This window comes from Aythya fuligula, chromosome 1 (assembly GCF_009819795.1).
Source record: "Aythya fuligula isolate bAytFul2 chromosome 1, bAytFul2.pri, whole genome shotgun sequence".
NCBI lineage: Eukaryota > Metazoa > Chordata > Aves > Anseriformes > Anatidae > Aythya > Aythya fuligula.
In genome coordinates this window covers 32,376,785-32,397,129 of record NC_045559.1, presented here as the reverse complement: position 1 = coordinate 32,397,129, position 20,345 = coordinate 32,376,785, and the positions used below count along the sequence as shown (strand labels likewise).

Below are 20,345 nucleotides of genomic sequence, written 5' to 3'. Positions count from 1 at the left end.
AGTGATTATCTGCCATCAAATGTGCTACACTGTACAGTAGTGTTAGACCTCTTTCAGTACCTTATTGTGACAATTATCTGTGACAATTTCTCTCTGTTATGGATTTACGAGGTAGGTTGCCAGAGGTGAACTCCTGATACATGAATTTTGCTGCATCATTTGACCATCTTACTAGAATAGTTCTGGAACTGTATGTTCCCTGCCTTTGATGTACGAGTGTCTGTATTTCTGGATCACAGTATTAAGTCTCTTTCTGACATCAAAAAAAAAAACATGCTGTAAACACATTACACTGAGTAAAACTTTCAATGTTCACCACTTAAACCAATACCGTAGATCTACATTGGTTTTGTTTAGGGATGCTTTGTCCTTCCCCATCAATAACTTGCAGAATAGACATTAAGTAAGACATTAGGTAACATGAGATTCAGTTTCAAACATTAAAGCTGTGTGTGGCTATTCCTTGCACCAAAAGAAGTACTATTTTATTTCTGCTTTTTAAATTCTGTGCTGAAATACTAGTTTTTGCTGGAAGCGTAAAAGGTTGTATTATTCTTTTTTTGTTGTTGTTTTTTGGTAGTAAATCTTAGTTGCTGTTTCTTACTATTCTGATAATAATTGCAAACCCTTTCAAATCTGTTAATAACAATCAATGTCTTTTGAATTGACTTCTTCTAGTGATGTAAAACTCCTCTAGTGTCAGTCTTCTTTTCTTTTGATGAAGTTTTCATGTTTCATCAAAGGTGTCAGAAGAAGGTATTTCTTTTGTTCATTCTATATTATAGTGCTCAAGAAGATTCTGAGAGATAAGAGATTCCTTATGTAGCTAGAGAGAGTTTGCCCAGATTCTTTTCTCTTCCCCAAAGAGATAGATTCCATATTTCTTTTTGTTTGGGAGATTAACTTCTATCCTTTAGTGGATGGCTTGATGGAAATATCTGTAAAGCAGTTGTTTTGTGTTATACAGAGTTCCATACAAAATTGGGAAAGGCCTGTTTCTTTAAGTGTTGGTTACAAGGGATGTTACTGAATTGATTGATGCCTTGTCACCATTATCTTTCTTTCTTTCTTTCTTTCTTTCTTTCTTTCTTTCTTTCTTTCTTTCTTTCTTTCTTTCTTTCTTTCTTTCTTTCTTTCTTTCTTTCTTTCTTTCTTTCTTTCTTTCTTTCTCTTTCTTTCTTTCTTTCTTTCTTTGTTTCTTTTTTTTTTTTTTTTCTTCAGTACAGCTTATACTTTCTGTCAGGAAAAAAAAAAAAAAGGGAAAAGTAGTGATTAGCTTGTGAATTCTTCTAAGTAGTTAATGAACCCACCTTAAAACACACCTTCCTGTAACTTTTATCACATCAAGTGAGGTCAGCCTGTCTGCTGATGTAAATCATTACAGTGCCAACAAATCCAGTCTAATTTGGTGAGAACTTGTTACAAAATGCTCAGATGAGCCTGAATCCAGTAGTTTGAATTCAGATTAGTGACACATCTACTTGAATAAGAGACAAAAGATTTGTCTCTGCCTATGACACTGAAAACACCACTGAAACAGTTGAAATGTGAGTTTTGACAGATATCATCATTCTTTTGATGTTGTTTGAAAGAGTTTCTATTAACAAATAAATAACAAAGAAATTTGTATTCTGTCAGCGTAGGAATGGGGAGGAGTTAGGTTGAAACTGGCTTTTGCTTTTAGTAGTATGTATTGGAAATTTGTTTATTGTTTTCACAGTCTTCTCACTGTCAGTGGAGAAAGGGAGTGAGAGGGATGGTTTGTTCCATTTTGATCTGAGAGAGTTTCTTCCCTCCTTGGTTTCTGTTAGGAAAGGAAGCTTCAGAAAGGCAAGGTTAACATTAATATGTGATAGTGAAAACAGAATGGGAAGTAGTATATTGATAAGTGGGGTAATCGAGGTAGATGGGAGGAATGAGAGCAATTACTCAAAGCCAAGAATTCTGTTTTAAAAAGTAGTTCCTATTTTGGCATTTGCTTTGATTCATATTCACAACTCAAACTCTGACAGCACAGACAATGTGCTGTAACACCAGCTCTTAATTTTTGTGATGCTAAGCCAGCAGTTTCTGGTAGAATAGCTCCTCTCAGTCCTTTGGGGAGCTCGCTGTGACCTCAGACCCCTGCTTCTAGCTTCCGCTTAGTTCTGCAAGTGCTGCAGGGACCCTCCCAAGGCGCACTGGCTTGTCATTGGCATTAGAGAGTCCATGATATTTTGCCCCTGTGTTGACTTCTTGGATCATAGCACTAATCTGAGCAAAAGCTATGCAGACCTTTTAAGTGGTGAAGGCAAGATTTTGTCTCCCTTCTTTAGGGGCATGGTGAGTTTGACATTCGGGAGTGGGCAGAAATACCTCTCAGATGAGAGACAAGTTCTTACCTTCAAAGTCAGCAAAGGCTTCCATATCACAGCAGCCCCACTGAAGTCAGATAAGGCACTGCAGTGTGCTGATAGAAACAAGATCTCATTGACGTGTATTTAGGTAGGTGCAGGCACTGAGGCAGCAGGGATGAAAAGGGCTTGAGCAGCCTCACTTGCATTTATTTCTTTCTGTCCAGAGAAGTGTTGTCCGTAGCCAGGAGTGTTTGTGCAGATGAGAGTGTGTGAATGCTGCCTCTGATCTTCCAGTCTTTGGTCTCCTGTCTGATTTCACATGTAACCTCCCAGTGTAGAGGGTGTTCTTCAGTGCAAATCCCAGCATGGGGCTTGGTCTCCCCTACATTTGAGGAATGCATCTCTCTGCTACCCAGCTGTCCCCTATAGCTGTCCAGCACAACAATGTAGTACCCAGGACCTATGCCCCCAGGGCATGGGGTTGTTATGACCCTAGTGCAGCACCCAGCACTGGCTGCTGGAGCACTGGCCTGATACTGTCCATTCTGTGTAACTGTTGGCATCCTACTTGGCATGCTTTTGTCTTCTGCAATTATCAACTTTAAAGACAGTGCCAGGGCATGTTTTGTGGAACAGTGTTGGCCAGGGACTATTCCCAAATGACAAAATAGAAAAAAAAAAAACACACTATTTCAAGCAAAAAATAGGAGAGTGCCCATAAGGATGCGTACTGTGTTAGAGCACCACTGTTGATAGTTTTCTTCAGGGCCAAGGAACAGGCTTTGCTGGGTCTATTTATTAGTATAACTGTAGAGCTTGAGATCAATTTACTAAGGTTAGGTTGTTGTACCTTATTCTGATGTATGGAATGAAATAGCCTTACCAGGTCAACCTGGGAGACTGGTTTTACTGTCCAGCTGTTTGTGTGCTCCATTTGGATATGGGAAATAACCTCTTCTGATCTGAGCCTGTCTTCACTTGGGATCTCTGCTTTCAAATATGTCATAACTGTGGCATTGTAGAGCATTTCAGGAAATTTTCCAGAGAGCCTGAGATTAGCTCTCTCTTGTAACGTGGATTTAATCCTGGACCCCACAAACCTTTCTACTAAAATATTTGTAACAAAATATTTGGTTTTAATGGATCTTTTTTTTTTTTTGAATAAAAATAACAGAAAACAGAAATTTCTTGTCCAGCTGCTAAAATGTATTCAGCAAATAAAAGGTACAGAAACTACATTGGCGTCTTTCCTGCTTGCAGTTCATTTGCATTAAGTGCTGCAAAATTATCCAGAAAAAGCAAAGACCAGGTTTTTTACTTATTGTTCTTTGGCTAAACTGCCAGTTTTGTCTCATGACTAGGTAGAGCTCTAGATAGGTAAAAGGGCAAAAACAGTAATGTCAAACAGTAATATAAGTGAGAGATGGGGAGTATATTTTACAGCTCTAGTGTGGGTGACACTTGGTATTTACGGTTCATCTGAGGATATTTTGGTGTGGTATTGTTCTAAGGGATGCATCAAGCAGTAAAAACTCCTAGTTAATATTTTAGAGCACTTGGAAGTATTAACTTCCAAATAGAAAAATGTGTCGCATGCTCCTAAATGCCCAGTTGCCACACCATGGAAAAGAACAAATAATGCATTGCTGAATGTGGTGGCTGTTCATGGATTGCTTTTACAACTTCATAATCTACAGCCAGTGGAATTACTTAATGCTGTTTTAACCATAGTTTGCAATGGATTGGATCTACTGAGTAGGATCTTTTGTTTGTTTATGTAATTATACATAGCTGATGAACCAGAACTTTTTTATCAAAGATCTTGAAATAATTATTTTCATAATTAATGGAAAAATGGATTTTATGTATGTATTACTCTTTAATTTTATTAGTTTTCCTTTTCTTCTTAGTGTAAATCAAAAAGCCATGAAAAATTGTTTTAATACTATATCTGTAACTGTGAGAATTAAAAGTTGTAAAAAAAAAACAAAAGCAAAAAAAACACAAACCAAGCCAAAAAAAAACACAACAAAATAAAAACCCACAACAAAATACCCTGTAATACCTGTAATAAATTCATAAACAACAGACAACAATAGCCTTTAGCTTCTAAAATATTTGTCTAGATGCTCTGAACTGAAGTGGTTTTTTATTAATTGCCTGGAGTAAGAGTGGGCAGATGCAGTGTGCATGTGCTGTGTGAGTCAGGATGCCAAACGGGGGAGTGAGCCATCAAAGACCTGGAGCTACCAACATTGCCCATCAGCTAGAAGGGACATTCCTCCCTCTTCTCAAGGACTGATACTATGTACCCCATACACCCTGTTGTTTCACATCCTAAATCTCCAGGTTTTGGCTGCACAGTCTGACTTGTACTTCCTCAGCCTGCCCCAGTGCTGCTGTGCTACAGTTTGAAGAGACCCATGCAGTCTCCTGCAGACCACATGCCCTTCACCGGGGAGGGCTGGGGCATCTCTGTGCTCAAAGAGATCTACTCATGAACTGTGGTGTTGGGATCTGCACACAGCAGTTATGACAGATCAGTGCAGGGCAGCCAAGAAAGCATCACTGTTTTCTTTCTCAGCTTTCTCTGGGGTATTTGAGACAAATTTCTTCCTCTTATGAAAATAGGCTCAACCTTAGTTGGTACATAAGGGATTGCTGTCTGGCAGGTTTCCACACAGACTGGCTGGTCTTACTGTGTTCCTGGCTGGTGCCTTTGAAATGATTGTGCATGCACAGAGTGATGTGCAGAGTTGTAACAACCTTTTTCAGGTTAGCATTTTCTTCTTTGTATGTCAGACATAGTAACCCTAAGCACGTATCATCCCCCTGCTAAATTAAATCCGTTTGACCTGAAGTGTGTGTGGTTTTGGGGGGGGGTTAACATTAAATAGGCTGGTATTGATCAAACAACCACAGAGATTGTGGGCAGTAGTGAAGGGAGAAGCAGGTTCTCCTGCTGTATGGTGTTTATCACTGTGGTTTATTTTTTTTACTCAAGGAGCTGTTTGCCTTTCCCAATGTGGAAGGACACCTTGGAGCTATTGGGAGAAGCAGAAGCGACATTAGCATGGTGAAGTTTTTGGCTGATGCTCTCCCTAAGATAAGTGGGCTGGGCTGGTGTAGGCAAAGAACCAGTGATTCAGCTGATGGGGTTCCCCTAAATCTTTTCCTTAATGAGGTTCTTAGGAAAAGCCTGCAGTATGATGCAGTTATTGTTTCCTTGGGAAGTAAGTCCTTTAGGAAACTAGGCTGCATTCTATGCTGTGAAGTCTGCTAAACGGAGCCAGATCTATTTAAGACCCAGCAGTTAAACAAATACAGAAAAGTGGAATATCAAGCACAATATTTTGCAAGATAAATAAATAAATAAAATAGTGAAGTGAAAATGATTAACATTCAGTTCCCTGTGTTTCTGTGTCATGATGCTAGTTCAAGCTGAAGGGAATATTGTTTTGGCTGTCATTGCATTTGCTTTTCTAATTGTGTTTTCCTGCTGCTTCTACAGATTATTAGTAACCATAAATTATAATTCTCCTAATGGCTATTATTTTCTTTTTCATTTTGATGCACATATTATCTAACTATCATCAAGCCTTCATAAGGTAGAGGTATTTGTTACAGTTTACCAAATGGAAGAACAAAAGAGATTGCCTGTGGATCTCAAAACACTGAGTTGATCACAGAATTTTTGCACAGCTTTGTATAGGAAGTTTTCCTTGCTGTTCCAGTAGCATAGGAGGTTAACATCATCACTCAGCAATTCTTTCTCAATTCCTGAAATTTTACAGCAATGTCTGTTTTATTGGGAAATTTGTGTTTCCTTCTCAGGGATCTCATCATCTCGTCTGTGTAAGGGACAACACAAATGTTCATTTTACACCTTTGGTACCGAATGTATCTCTGTTTTGTTACCTTCCTGCCTGCACTTCTGTGTGCTGGGATCACTTAGCCATTGACTTAGAAGAGAGTAGGAGTTAGCTGTTGGCTGTACCAGGAGATAACGTTTCCACATATTCATGCCTTTTTTGTTTCCAAATTATACCTCCAGCTGGGTGGAGACATTTAAAATTGCCTGGAGGAGTCCAGTTCCATAATGTTCCCCTTCTTTGTTAGGTTGAGATTGACCTTATTGTTATCCTTGAAGTTTGAGTCATGAAGGAGGTTATTAAGTTGACTGATGCCCTGCCACTATTGCCCTTTTTTTTTTTTTTTTTCCATCCAGACTTTCAATTAGCTTATACTTCTTGTCAATACAAATTTTTTGGGGGGCCATGAGGTAAATGTTTGTAGATTATAAAATTTACTGCTGACTTTAGTTAACTGCTATGTTAATATTGGGGGTGAAGTCAAAATTACCCTTTGCCAGTTTTGTGCTGTTGCTAGGCATATTTCACTGGGAAAATATCCTGAAGGAAGGAGAGATGTGCAGTGAGCCCAACCTCCTCCTAGGGATGATGATTATACAAGATGGTTTTGATTTGGTCTCCTCATATCCTCTTTTGAAAACTAAAATTTTCTCATCTGTTCTTTAATATGGATGGCCAGTTAAAAGAAACTATGCTGTAATCCACATGCACACACATATTAACAAATCATTGCCATGCCTGTCTGCTGAAGTAGTGGCAAAAATATGCAAAAATTAATTGCCCATTCTCCTTCTTTTTCTGAATCTTACTACATATGTTTATTTTTGTTATTCTTTAGCTATTGGTTGCATATATGCATTAGAGAATCTTCGTTGCTGTTTTTCTTTTTTCCTCTTGTTTTAAAAGTATGTTAGGGGAGGACTGTAAAATGAGAAAGTTAGTATTTAGAAATGATTTGTCAAACTTGTTCCCACAAGAGGTCCAATGTATAAGAAATAGGCCTGACTACATAGAGAGTTTGCTTATATAGTGCTCTTTAAATAGATCTGCAGCAGTCTCAGCAGCAAAGCAAGTGTTCACAGTCTGCAAATCTGGCATATGAGACACTTTGGGGAAACGCAATGCTGTTTTTTTTTAACTCTGTGCATACATTTACTTACACACATATACATGCATACACAACACAAATACATACATATTTAACAATGTCTGTGTATATATTCATTTTTAAAAGTTAGCACTTCTTGACTCTGAATTTCTTTTGAGAAATTTCATTATGAAGAATGAAGAGATGTTAACAATGTATCCAAAAGCAAACAAAGCAGTGTCCTGTCTCAATTCTTGCTTACTTCTCTGGTTGGTAATGGCTAATAATGTCCTATCACAGAACTTGGTGTTGTTTTTTGTGTATTCATGTCTTCAGGGTATCCTTACCGTGCTTTCAGGATATAATGCAGTTATTCAGAATAGGATAATTATATTTCCAATCAGGTCATGCTATGTAAAGTAGCATTGCTAGAAGAAAAAATATTTAGCTTGGCATCTTTCTACTTACATGAAAGATAGAACCTGCTCTTATGTATTATTGAGGAGGATTCAGTGCGAACCCGTAAAATGTCTCCTTTCATCTTTCTATCTCTTCTCTGTCTTTCTCCCTCTTTTAAATAGTTTCTGCATGATACTGAGAAGTTATGTGATGTAAAATGTTATTGTGCTGCTAAGAATGGTTCACGATGATGCATTTATGGTACAGGTACCTGGAACTGGAAAGCAGTGGTCATCGAAATGAAATCAGGTTGCATTATCGCTCAGGCAGTCATCGCTCCCACACAGAGGTATTCCCTTACATCCTGGCAGATGATAAGTGGCACAGGCTTTCCTTAGCAATCAGTGCTTCTCACTTGATTTTACACGTGGACTGCAATAAGTAAGTAACGAGTGTTGTTTTGTAAGTTGTCACTTCTGGAACATTCTAGCTTTCAGTAAATGAAATGATAACTTGGGACTTTTTTTTTTTTTTTTTCAGAATTTATGAAAGAGTTGTGGAGAAGCCCTTCATGGACTTACCTTTGGGTACAACATTTTGGCTAGGACAGAGGAATAATGCACATGGTTATTTTAAGGTATGCATTCCCTGAAAGGAAAAAAAAAAAAAAAAAAAAAAAGAGAGAGAACTTAGATAAAAATGGATTCAGTTCTGCTTCCTTGAAGCAGATAAAATAGTGTAAATACTCTGTGATATGAATAGTATTTCAGGTGAGACTTGTGATATGGTTCAGTTGAGATTAATTGATTTACTGGCACACAGGCATGCAGGTGGGATATGACAGTATGTTTGCCATGCTACTTCTCTAGGCGGGCTTGAGTGCTACACAAAAAGGTATACCTTGTAGACCAGAGATGAGAAGGAGTTTTACTTGTGGCTGGTCATCTGCTGGAAAGACTCAGCAGAAGTAAAGCTGCATTGATCAAATTGTCATCAGGTTTGTCAGTTTGTTTTAGTAGGTTAAAAACAAGTTTCTGTACAGTATGAATTCATACTGTGCCCAGTTCTGGGCTCCCCAGTACAAGAAAGACATGGCGCTACTGGAGAGAGTCCAGCAAAGGGCCAGAAAGATGATGAAGAGACTGGAGCATCTCTCCTGTGAAGAGAGGGTGAGAGAGCTGGGACTGTTCAGCCTGGAGAAGAGGAGGCTTAGGGAGGGACCTCATCAAAGTGTACAAACATCTGATGGTTGGAGGGAGGAGATGAAGATGAAGGATCCAGACACTTCTCAGTAGTGCCCAATGACAGGCCAAGAAGCAATGGACAAAAACTGAAAAATCTGAAATTCCATCTGAACATAAGAAAACACTTGTAACAAGAAGGTAGTCAGAGTGAGTCCACGATGGAGGTATTCAAAAGCTGCTTGCACATGTTCCTGGGCAGCCTGCTGTAGGTGGCCCTGCATGAGCCATGGTGTTGGTTATCTCAAGAAGTTCCTCCTGACCTCAGCCATTGTGTGGTTCTGCAGTTTTAACACAGTTTTTAGTGCCATGGTGTGTTGTAAAACAGTTTAAGACAGGAAAAGGTAAATGGCCAAGAGAAACGGAATTCCAGGAAATTTATATTCATGTTATTGTCTGTTTCATAACTGTGTATTTTTTGTCAGAGAACACTAAGGTCTAGGGAACTCCAATCTCTTCGTGATTTAGGTTTCACCACAATATCCTCTAGGTTCAGAAATAAGTGAGATGACAACCATTAATGAAGAGAATGCCTTTTCCCTCAGAGGAAAAATACTTGATCATGTTTTTTTGCTTACTCTTTCTCCATTTTTCTATATACATATATATACACATATTAATATATACATATATATCAACCACCTGGTGTATAGGAAGATTGAAGAAGTGAATGCTGTGTTTCCACTGGAGTGTAAATTTTGATTCCTCTGTGTCCATTAGGTAGCATTCGTTGGTCGCAGACACTTTCTGTCATTTGGTTTTAGTCCTCTTGGAAACTGCTTTCGCAAATGATGGCATCCCTGTGGAATACTGCAGTCCCATTTCCCTCCCTGTGGGAATCTTTTTACTTGAGTTGCAAAGTGGAATTGATAATGTTGGTCACAGACCTAATCACTTTGTTAAATATGGCCTGCTATATCTTTTTTTTTTTTTTTTTTTTTTTTTTTTTTTTTTTCCCCATCATGAAACACTCTGACTTGACTACTGTTGTCACAGCAAGTTCTGTAGTTGTGTGCTAAAATAAGTTTTTGGGTATTGTAATACCATTTGCTGTACTTAAATGCTAAACTATGTCTTTGTTTAGTGTAAGATATGGAGATCGGGTGGGGCACTCATGTTTGAAAACTGAAGTATGACTATGATTTTATTTTTCTATTCAATATGTGTTTCTTTTTATTCTAAAACAAAAGAGGATACCTGATAAACAAGCAGCAAGATTATATTACTGGTTTTAAAAAAATCAACAACAGTTGAATCCAAGAATAAAATCATAAAATATTAACAAGTTGCCTAAACTGATCTCAGACACACTTCATTTATTCTATGTATTTATTATTTATATATATATATATATATATAATATTCCTTTTGTTTATTTGTACCTTCTCACTTCTTGACTTGATTATATTCTTTTTGCCAACTCATTGTGACAATGAAGAAGCTCATTTGGTGTTGAAAAATAAATACTCCAGTAGTGGACTGTATTTTTTTGTTTGTTCATTTGTTAATTTTCAAGAAGGATAAAATGGACCGAGATATATGGAAAAATTTGTCTCAGTTACAAAGACAAACCAGTCTGGCAGAAATACAGAAACTGATAGCTGTTAAAAGAACATTGATTTAGCCAAAAATATACTGTGTGAAGTAATTTCTCCATCACAATAGAGTACAAATGGTTGAACTACATCTGCAAATGTGACGTTGTACAGAAGACACATCACTCTAGAAGATGAGTACTTTCAGTGATTCTTAGTGTTTTGGAGAGCATATGTTTTTAGATACTGTGTGTGACAACTTCCACTCATCTGATTTTCTGACATCCATTTGTTTAGTTGTTTCTGAAAATCAGGCTGCTTTGAGTGGGTCTTAAATGAGTTGTCCAGAAGGATCAAAGCACCCAAAATCATTAGCCACTCATTGAAATGATTTTCTTTGTCTAATACTGCTCCACTGAAACAATGTGTCTGTAGGCATACTCACACTGGGGTATATTTGTACCCATTTCATTTTAAGGTTTTAAGTCTGAGAGTGCAATTCTGGCCATCTAATTTCTGGTGTTGTGTAAAGTCTCCAACACCTAATATCCAGAAGTACTTTAATTTGAACCAATAGCTTCTTTTGGAGCCTGTGAATAGCCTTTCATGTACAGTCAGGAACTCCTGATTTGGCAGCCCAGGCAGGTGAGGTGTCACAGCTCCTGGTTGTTAGGCTGGGGAGATGGGAAATAACCTGAATTCCTGTCAAGTGGCAGAGTCCAGCTCACAGCACAGCTGATGTGTGGTGAATATATCTCCCCAAATAGTTGCAGGGGCTTTACTGTTGATTAATAGCTGAGTGATTTGAATACTTGCCCATGTGTTCAGTGAAAGATCTGTTTTAAGCTCTTTACAACCTGAAAGGATTGGACCCTGTGATTCTTCCTTTTCATGAAAATGCTGTAACTTGGGTTGACACGAATTTGAGTTTGGTGATGCTGAGGAAGAAAGGGAGGAGAATTGAATATTGTGAGCTTTTCAATGTTCTCTTCAAAGAGGTCTTTGATCCTGATTCCAGAACACTTGCTGAGGGAGGTCCTGACGTGGAGTCCTGTCTCAGGCATACCCACCTATTTTTCAACTATTAACTAATCACTGCAGCTCTTTGCACAGGATGGGGAAGTATCCAGTTGTCATAGATAGTAGCTTTATTGTTAAGGGAGAAGGGTAGCCATGACACTTCTCAGTTACTCTTCAGGGACACCTGCTCTTCTCCATAGGTCACTTAGGTGTCTAAACCACCCTGATTCATTCACTTGAGGTCAAAATTCTCTTGCTTGGACTTTGGGACATCTGTAGTGGATGCCCTGTGTACACATATGAAATGTGGCCTTTTGCATTTAGTTTGCATTGTATTCTTTGTGTCTTGAAACATTCACTTCATAAACACGCTGAAGCATGTTGAAATTATTCTGCTTTTACTTCTAAGAAGGAATTTTGGACATGCAGGGAGGGAATCATAGATGAAAGGGACATCTGGAGTGTATATGATAGGATGGCTATTTGGCCTTTGCTTTTGGAAAGCAGCAAAGTGGCTGCTAATTATGTCTTAATGACTAAGGATGCATGTAAATTCTGCCTGTAAGCATGTGATTTCTTCTGGGTGAAATGGGGCCTTTCCAGATGGCATATTTGAATTTCATGCTAAGCTTCCCGTTCTCCCAAATTCTTGCCAACATGTTACTCTGCAGCTGTGTAACAGATATGTAGGTTCTTAACACTCTGTGTGTTCATGAAAAGATCCACATCAAAATCATAAAAGGTTTGCATGAATGTGTTTTTCCTGACTCAAGTTTTCTTTAATCTGCACTTCTTGTTGACAGTCATAGCTTAGTGAAAAATTTGAGTTTTATTTAAGAGAGCTTCAAAATAACTGAAAGTGCAACTTTTTTTTCAAATTACGTTTAAAGGTCATTTTCAACCTTTTCTGCAATGGCTAACTAAAAATAACAATGAATTCAAAACAACCAAACTCTTGCCACATAATTATATCTTGACAGTTAATATTATGTCTTTAAAAACGATTCACTATGACTGTACATGTACATCTATCTATTTTGCTTTCTCTTTATTCTTCTATCGCTGCATTGGGTCCAGAAAAGAAGCTATGTATTCATAAATATTGTTTTTATCAGGCACTTTTTCTGTGTGGGCTTTAATGTTTTACATGGTAAATGGAAAACATAATTTTGACAGGTAAAAATAATACATCCTTTCGTTTTTTCTCTCCACTTACACATAGGGCATAATGCAAGATGTGCAATTACTTGTCATGCCTCAAGGATTTATTTCTCAATGCCCAGATCTTAATCGCAGTAAGTCTCTTAATTCTTATACCATAAAATGAAAGGTATGCTTTGTACCTATTTTCTGTCCTACAAGCTTTCTTAAATCCTTGAGTTTCAGTATATTGGTTGTCAACTTTGATGTGATTGAACCAACTGTAAATAAATGGTCTTGTTACTAGTATACATATCTTGTTATTCTAGCATGCCCAACTTGTAATGATTTCCATGGACTTGTGCAGAAAATTATGGAACTGCAAGACATTTTAGCCAAAACATCAGCAAAGGTAATATTTACTAAAAGGCATGGCATGGGAGAACTGAGGACCTTTAATTGCTGTTTTTTTAGATTGTGTATCTGTGTGGATATGTATGTGGGTGTGTGCAGAACACCCATGCATGTTGTGTTTATATATGTTTGCATTTATATATCTGTGCCTACTATCTATGCATACAAATTCACAGTTCAGAGAGCTTTCTTGTTTTTTAATGTTTTTATAGAATAATATATTGTAATAGTAAACAGAATCCAAATGCCTGAACAGGGAAAGAACTCATACATATTCAGGCTCTATCTATCAGGCTAACAAGTCCATAAAACTGGTCTGAAATAGGTTACCATGTTATATGGCTTATTGCAGCAAGATTTATTGGTCCAAGACTTTTCTAAACCTGAGCTGACGGAGTGCTCAGACAAAATCTTTGCAAAATAGGGAATGGAGAACCCTAAGCAGTATTTTCTTCTTGTTATTATTATTATTATTATTATTATTATTATTATTATTTTTTTTTTTTTTACAGAAGATAACACTAAAAACATTCACATCTTCCAGTAAACATAGACTAGTCTTCTGTTTTTAAATGACAGGTCTTTAGATGTCTGCAGGAATGCTGTTACCTGGCTAATTTGATACACAAATGATAAAAATGAGTTAGTTGAAGTGGAAGAACAATTGCCAATGTTGGTTTTGAGCTTTACATCCAATGTGGCCTCTTCACTCAGATTCAGATCTTTTGTGCATAGCCTGGTATCCGCAGATGTATGTAGAGCAAGATTCTTGGTTACTTCACACATACAAAGATCAGGGGTCATACTCATCTATTTGCTTTCTGTCATGACCTATTCACTTTCTGTCATGATGTCCCTGATGTTACAATCAAAAGATTAAATGCATTGTTTCTTGCTTCTTTATTTCCATTTCTGAATGACTGGTGGTTTAATCATTTTGTATTTAACAAAAGTCATTATCTTCGCATGAATTTAAATGCATGCTTGACAGTAAGTGGGACAGTTTCAATCATGTTTATGCTAACATAGTGATCACTTACAAATTTCAAACTTTTTGTGAACTTCAAATACAGTTGTCCCAAGCTGAGCAGAGGATGAACAAGTTGGATCAGTGCTACTGTGAAAGGACCTGCACAATAAAAGGCATGACATACAGAGAGTTTGAATCCTGGACAGACGGTTGTAAGAACTGCACTTGCATGGTATGACTACATTTTGAACGGAGACCCAGGAACCTTGATGTTTCCTCTGATTGTGGGTTTATTGGGGCAAAATAGTAAGGGGTGTTTATAAATGTGTGCTAAGTAGTAGCAACAAAATGTGAGAAAAATATATCGTTCTAAATTTAGGGGATAGTATTAATAAATGTATTTTCCTATTGTTGCAGCAGTGGCGGCATGTGTAGCTCTCCTGGATTTCATGCCAGTATAGGCAGATCCTATGCAATACACTTAGCTATCACATTATTCCCCTGCACTGAGTTGCAAACAGTTTCTCTGGATAATTAATTACCTGTTTTTATCACTATAAACACAGCCTTTTTCTTAGCAAATGATTTAATAGATCCCTGGTGTCTGATTCCCTTTAGATGCCTTTGGTTACATCTCCAAAAGCAATAAAGATTAAAATGTCAGGGTCATATGCATGCTCTATTATATCACAAACAAGAAAAGAATTTAAATGGATAGAAGATTCCCAAAGGTATCAGAACTCCAAAACTGAATGCAAGTATCCTTTCAAGCACCAAATCATAGCATCTTTATTATTGTCCAGTCATTTAAAACTCATTAATTCCATTTGGACTCATTAAATGCCTAATCCAAAGGCCATTAGTAATTGATGGAAAGGCTGTTGTCTGTACTGCACCTTAGATTGATTTGCTGCTGTCTATAATTTCCTAAATGGTTCTACTTAAGCTTAATATGACTTTGATCTTTATATTTTTGCAGTGATATTAATTTTGTTTTTAAGATTTTGTGGTTGAAGAAAAGGTTTAGTCCATACTATCAGACCTGGCTGATAGCTGTCTAAAATGCTTTGAATTTAGTGTTACATGCATTACATATTTTTGTCTCAGTTTTTTCTTGCTGCTACAGTATTATTACCTTTTAGAAATGTATTGTCTCTCATATAAAAATCAGAAGGTAGAGTATTCTGTGAGGTTCTTATTTCACACTATTATGTCAATTTGCTGCTGATTGGCAGAATGTTTTACCTCCAAATAGATTTGCCTCTAAAAAAAGTCTTTGATCATTGACATCTGAAAGAATACATCATATATGTCTAAAAGGTTGTATGCACGTTAATCTGAAGGTATAGTTTCTGTTCCTGTAGTTATTAAAAGAACCATGCTAAAATGGCTTTTTGGGTACTGTCAGAGAGTTCATCGCATTTAAAAATAAATTTTAAGTTCTTGTGTATGAGAACATCTCTGTTCTTGCTAAATATAACTACCAGTTAAGCACCTTTTATTCTTCTAGAATGGTACTGTGCAGTGCGAAGCTTTGATATGCCCCCTCTCTGATTGCCCGATTAATTCTGCCCTGACATATGTGGATGGCAAGTGCTGCAAAGAATGTCAATGTAAGTTTTACTCTGGGGCTTCCTTTAATGAATATTATGAAATCTGGAAAGAAAATGAACTTTTCTGTAAACACGTCATTGAAATAACTGGTCAGGGATTGTAGTATTTGGGTAGAGGAATAGGGGATTTTTTTTTTTTTTTTCTTCTGAACACGCAGATATTTCTTATCAGTGTTTTTAAAAAAAAAATTAAAACTTTCCACAGACTTCCTATAGGTTATCTTTTATACCAAACTGCTAGAAATTTGAGAATTGCCTCGCATTTGTTTAGACCAGTGTTTCTAACACAATCTTAAGACTGTACTTTCAACCATATGTTGTAGTACCAGAAAAAAACAGTCACCTAGCAAGGTTCTTTTACAAAAGGTCAGACAATTATACAGGAAACGGGATACAGGTAATTTAATATTGTCATTTAATACAGGTGATTAGCTTTTGGTTTTATAGCATTTTGGCTTTGTTGCAAATAGGGTTAAAGAAGGGGAATTTTAGGTTAATCTAGATGGATTGTATATAATATTTCATATTGATTATGGATGTGCAAATATGTTATGGCTGTGGTGGAATCCATTCTTGAAACTGAGCAGAAGATGCATACATTTCTTTATTATATAAATTTTGAGATTTTTCCATATAGTTTCATCACTCTTCTGCTGTATAAAACTTCTTAGAGAGTATAGAGATAGATGTAACTGCTTGAAATGCCATGTTTTATGATAAAATTCACCAAGATGTTTTGTAATCCACTGATCTTGCTCCCACAGGAGTTTATTAATATTTAATTGTGTTAGAAGTTACACAAACCATCCCATTTTATGAAACCTTTTTAACTTAAGTAGATTAATTCTAATTGAGGGGAAATGAGAATTCAAATACCTTTTTTTTTTTTTTTTTAATTTATTTTTAGTCAACTACACAACATTTCCATGCATATTAGTTGTCTCAGGGAATTGGTAATTCAGGGATGAAAGATGAGTGGATTTCAAACCTCTATTTGAATCTTTGACCATGCTGGCAAAGTTTAAAAACCTGATCTTCTGAAGTATGTTTTTGTAATGCACTGCTTGCAAATTTAGTAGGGAATTATCTATCCAGATGTTAACAGGGAAGCACTCACATCTCAGGAGTTCTTATGAATTTGTTATTTTTATTGGGAGTCTTTGTGAAGGTCAAGAAATGTGAATGGGCATGTGGACATGGAACTTGTCATACAGCATTAATGCTTCCACTTGCAGTTAACGTACAGCTCTGGTACATCACACTGGGAAGTTTACTCTGGTATTGCCTGTTTGATGTTCTTAATGTTATCAAAGCTTTTTAGCTTCCAATACTGTTTATCTGATGCCAGTACCTAACTGATAATGAACATGCAACATATAACTCTTGACAAGCTAAAAAAAAAAAACAAAAAACAAAAAACAAACAAACAAAAAAAACTTGTTTTGAAAACTTGTCTGTTTTGTCTATTTTAATCTATTTCAAAACTATTTTCACCTAGTTTATTTAAAGTGCCTTAAAGACAAACAAGCCCACAAACAAACAAAAATCAAAACAAATTAATCAACAAACAAACAAACAGAATGAAATTAAAAACCCACAATATTTTAAGTAAACAGTTCCTGGGAACCAAAATACTGAGGGTGTAAACTGGAGTCCTATTGACAAGATAGCTATATTCCATTGAAAGTGTAAAGAGTGGAAGTTAGATGTAGTGGTGGCTGTAGGACCCTCATTTATTCTCCAGGCTGGTTTGGTGGAAATGTCAAGTAATCACTGAGTTAGAGGTCTTCCAGCCATATCCTGCCCTCTCGGTGTCTTCAGCTCTGGGTCTGAGCTGATCATGGTCAGTGTGCTCAGTGACTACAACTCTTGCTCAAGGGATCAAAGTTGAGTTCCTTCATTTAGATAACTTCTGAAAATAATGTTTTTGTTCTCTTGTTCTCAGTTCTTAGAACTGTATCATGGGATGTAGCATCTGTTTAGGTGATGGCATCTAACCAAACACAGATGGCTTATAATTGGGAGAGCAGCTAATTAGGGTTTGTTGCTCAAGGAGCCACTGTCCTTACTATTGGACAATCAATCATAAATGCTGAGAAAAATTGAGGCCCATACCCATTTCTTACACCGAGTTTTAGTATTTATTTATTTTTTTATTTATCTATTTTTGTGAGATGCAACATATATGGCTATTTCTTCCTGCTATTTGTGGTACCTCACACCAGATGATGGAGTGTTTCTGTCAGCCTCTTGGGAGTGTAAAACTGTCCAGGCAGTGGTAGCTGTGGCAGCCTTGGTGCTATGTCTCAGGGCTGAGTTTTCTCCATCCTTCTTTCTTTCTTCTGCTTGTGTGATTACAAAGCCAGAAAAAATGAAAAGAGCAGGGTTTGATGTAATGACAGCTGGCATAAAGAGTAAAAATATACAGTGCTTAAGACATTCAGAGTGATGAGCAGGCAGGCTTCACAGCTTTTTTGTTTTGTTTTGAGGAATTCAGAATGGATTAATTCAACATGTCTTTAGACACATAGAATTTGGGATTGCAGTCTGAAGTGGCTTTACATATGTTACTACATGAAATAGGGCACAGTCCTGTGGCCCTGGGGTTAGGTGCCATTTGTGGCTCACAAAATACATGACCAAGCTCTCTTGCCCCTCCCCTAAAACAGTGTCTGCCTCCAGATGGCTGACTGGGAATGATTCATCAACAATCCTGTCCCCCAAACCATGTCTGGCATTGCATCAAAGATTGCTGGCTGGTACAGGCCAAGGGGCTGCCATGAGTTGTGCTAACACTTAAACTGTGTGGAGGATTATGCACTAGTGTTTGAGCCTGTTGGCACTTACTATTTCATTTACCTCTCATGTTTCATTTACTAGTATGGACATCATCATCAGTTAGGCTTTCTCAATAACCAGTGAAAGGGACTGGCATATCCAGAGGGTGCTTGGTGCTTAGAGGTGGCAGGAATAGATAAGATGAATTGCCCTGTGGAGGTGCATGTTTCTTCCCACAGGAGGCCTTATACATAGGGAGGCCAGGCAATGGATTAGATACCAAACTTGCAGGTAGCTAGAACTGTGAGATTAATCCTTCCATCAGTTACTGCAATGAGTATCAGCTGTGTCACATAGGAATGGAAAGTGCTGAATTTTTAAGCCTGGAGCTGACATTAAGCAGTCATGCTAAGAGACTGGTGAGGGCAAGTGACGCTTCCAAGCACTAGGAAATGAATTTCAGCCCAGCTCAGCATTTAAGAACTGGGCAGTGCAGCGATGTTGTGCCTTGTTTGATGATATTTTCAACACTTCAAGTATTTCAGCACAACTGACCACATTTTTTTTTTCTTAAATATTTAGTTCAGGGAAGAACAGGTATTATGGAATGTGGTGGAAAAATAATTATAGCTTTGACTTTGATTTTTCTTGTATGCTAAAACATAATAAAACCAGACATGCACCTTCTGACCAAACTGCATATCTTTGCTTGAGAACACTCAGATAACTTGTTCTGGGTTGTTAGACATTGTAACAGGCTGCCCAGGGAAGTGGTGGAGTCACCATCCCTGGAAGTCTTTAAAAGACGTTTAGATGTAGAGCTTAGGGATATGGTTTAGTGGGGACTGTTAGTGTTAGGTCAGAGGTTGGGCTCGATGATCTTGAGGTCTCTTCCAACCTAGAAATTCTGTGATTCTGTGATTCTGTGAAGGTCAATGCTGATATCAATAGGAATGACAGCGCATATGAGTTATCACTGTATTTTCTGTTGTCCCTAATGGGCTAAAAGCAGCTACAATCTTCGCAGGCACATGAATTGGCCAATGTGCTGGGTGTATGTTTCAGCTACAGACAAGCTATTCAACACAGAATTTGGTCAACCTACTGAAGTATGCCTCTTAGATCAGTGGGAGCTTCCTATGGAGAAGTGTTTGGAGCTGGAAAGCAGAGGCTACTTTCTTTTCTATTCCAAGTGCAATTTTAAGCCTATCTGAGAAGGTATGCGCAAGAGATCTTTATATCTTTTTTTTTTTCTTCTTTTTTTCTTTTTTTTTTTTTTTACTCTGCAGAAAAAAATGCATTGCGTGGTGATAGGCACTGATACAAAACGGAGAAATTAAGCTCCCCTACTGACTCTGTGAAGTATTGCTTTAGCCCATGGACTTGGATTAAAATGTACAAGGACAAGTTCATTTATTTTAAGTGAATCGTGAAAGGACTAACAATGTCTTAGTAGCTGAGACAATTGGTACTTGGTCAGCAAATCTTTTTATGGTAACTTTCCTATTAGTTAGTGTATTAACACTAAGGCATCACTTCCAATAACTGTTATATATGTATTTTTTTTTTTAATGAAGCGAGTGTATTTTTAACAAACTAGCTGACTTTCTTCTTCTTAAGCCCAGAAGTGATTTTTGTACCACTGTCTGGCACAGTAATAATTTCTATCACCAAAGACTGATCTCCAGGAAGAAAATAGGTCTATTCTTATCACTGTCCTTCTCATGACATTGCAGACACAGATCTAATCCCAAACTATTTAAATCTATTGCAACAGGTTTTAGTGGGGGCTAAAGTCTAAGCCATTATATTAAATCTACAGGCTGTGATTTTCCATGTGCTTGTTTTTTTCTGAAGCAGGACATTTGATGTGTTTTGGTGCATTGTAGCAAATTCTGCACTCTAGCACAAGTGTTTTAAACAGATGTAAGAAGCATAGA

The 20,345-nt window shown here is 37.3% G+C and overlaps 1 protein-coding gene across 1 annotated transcript in view; it reads left to right on the top strand.

The window, feature by feature from the left end:
• The window catches only part of NELL2 (neural EGFL like 2), a 145,889-nt gene that overhangs the window by 27,864 nt on the left and 97,680 nt on the right, over positions 1–20,345 (top strand). Inside the window, exons 4-9 of the mRNA XM_032207525.1 lie at positions 7,962–8,135; positions 8,235–8,331; positions 12,713–12,785; positions 12,960–13,042; positions 14,118–14,246; positions 15,525–15,627. Of these exons, the coding sequence (XP_032063416.1) occupies positions 7,962–8,135; positions 8,235–8,331; positions 12,713–12,785; positions 12,960–13,042; positions 14,118–14,246; positions 15,525–15,627 (659 nt within the window). The remainder of the gene's footprint in view (positions 1–7,961; positions 8,136–8,234; positions 8,332–12,712; positions 12,786–12,959; positions 13,043–14,117; positions 14,247–15,524; positions 15,628–20,345) is intronic.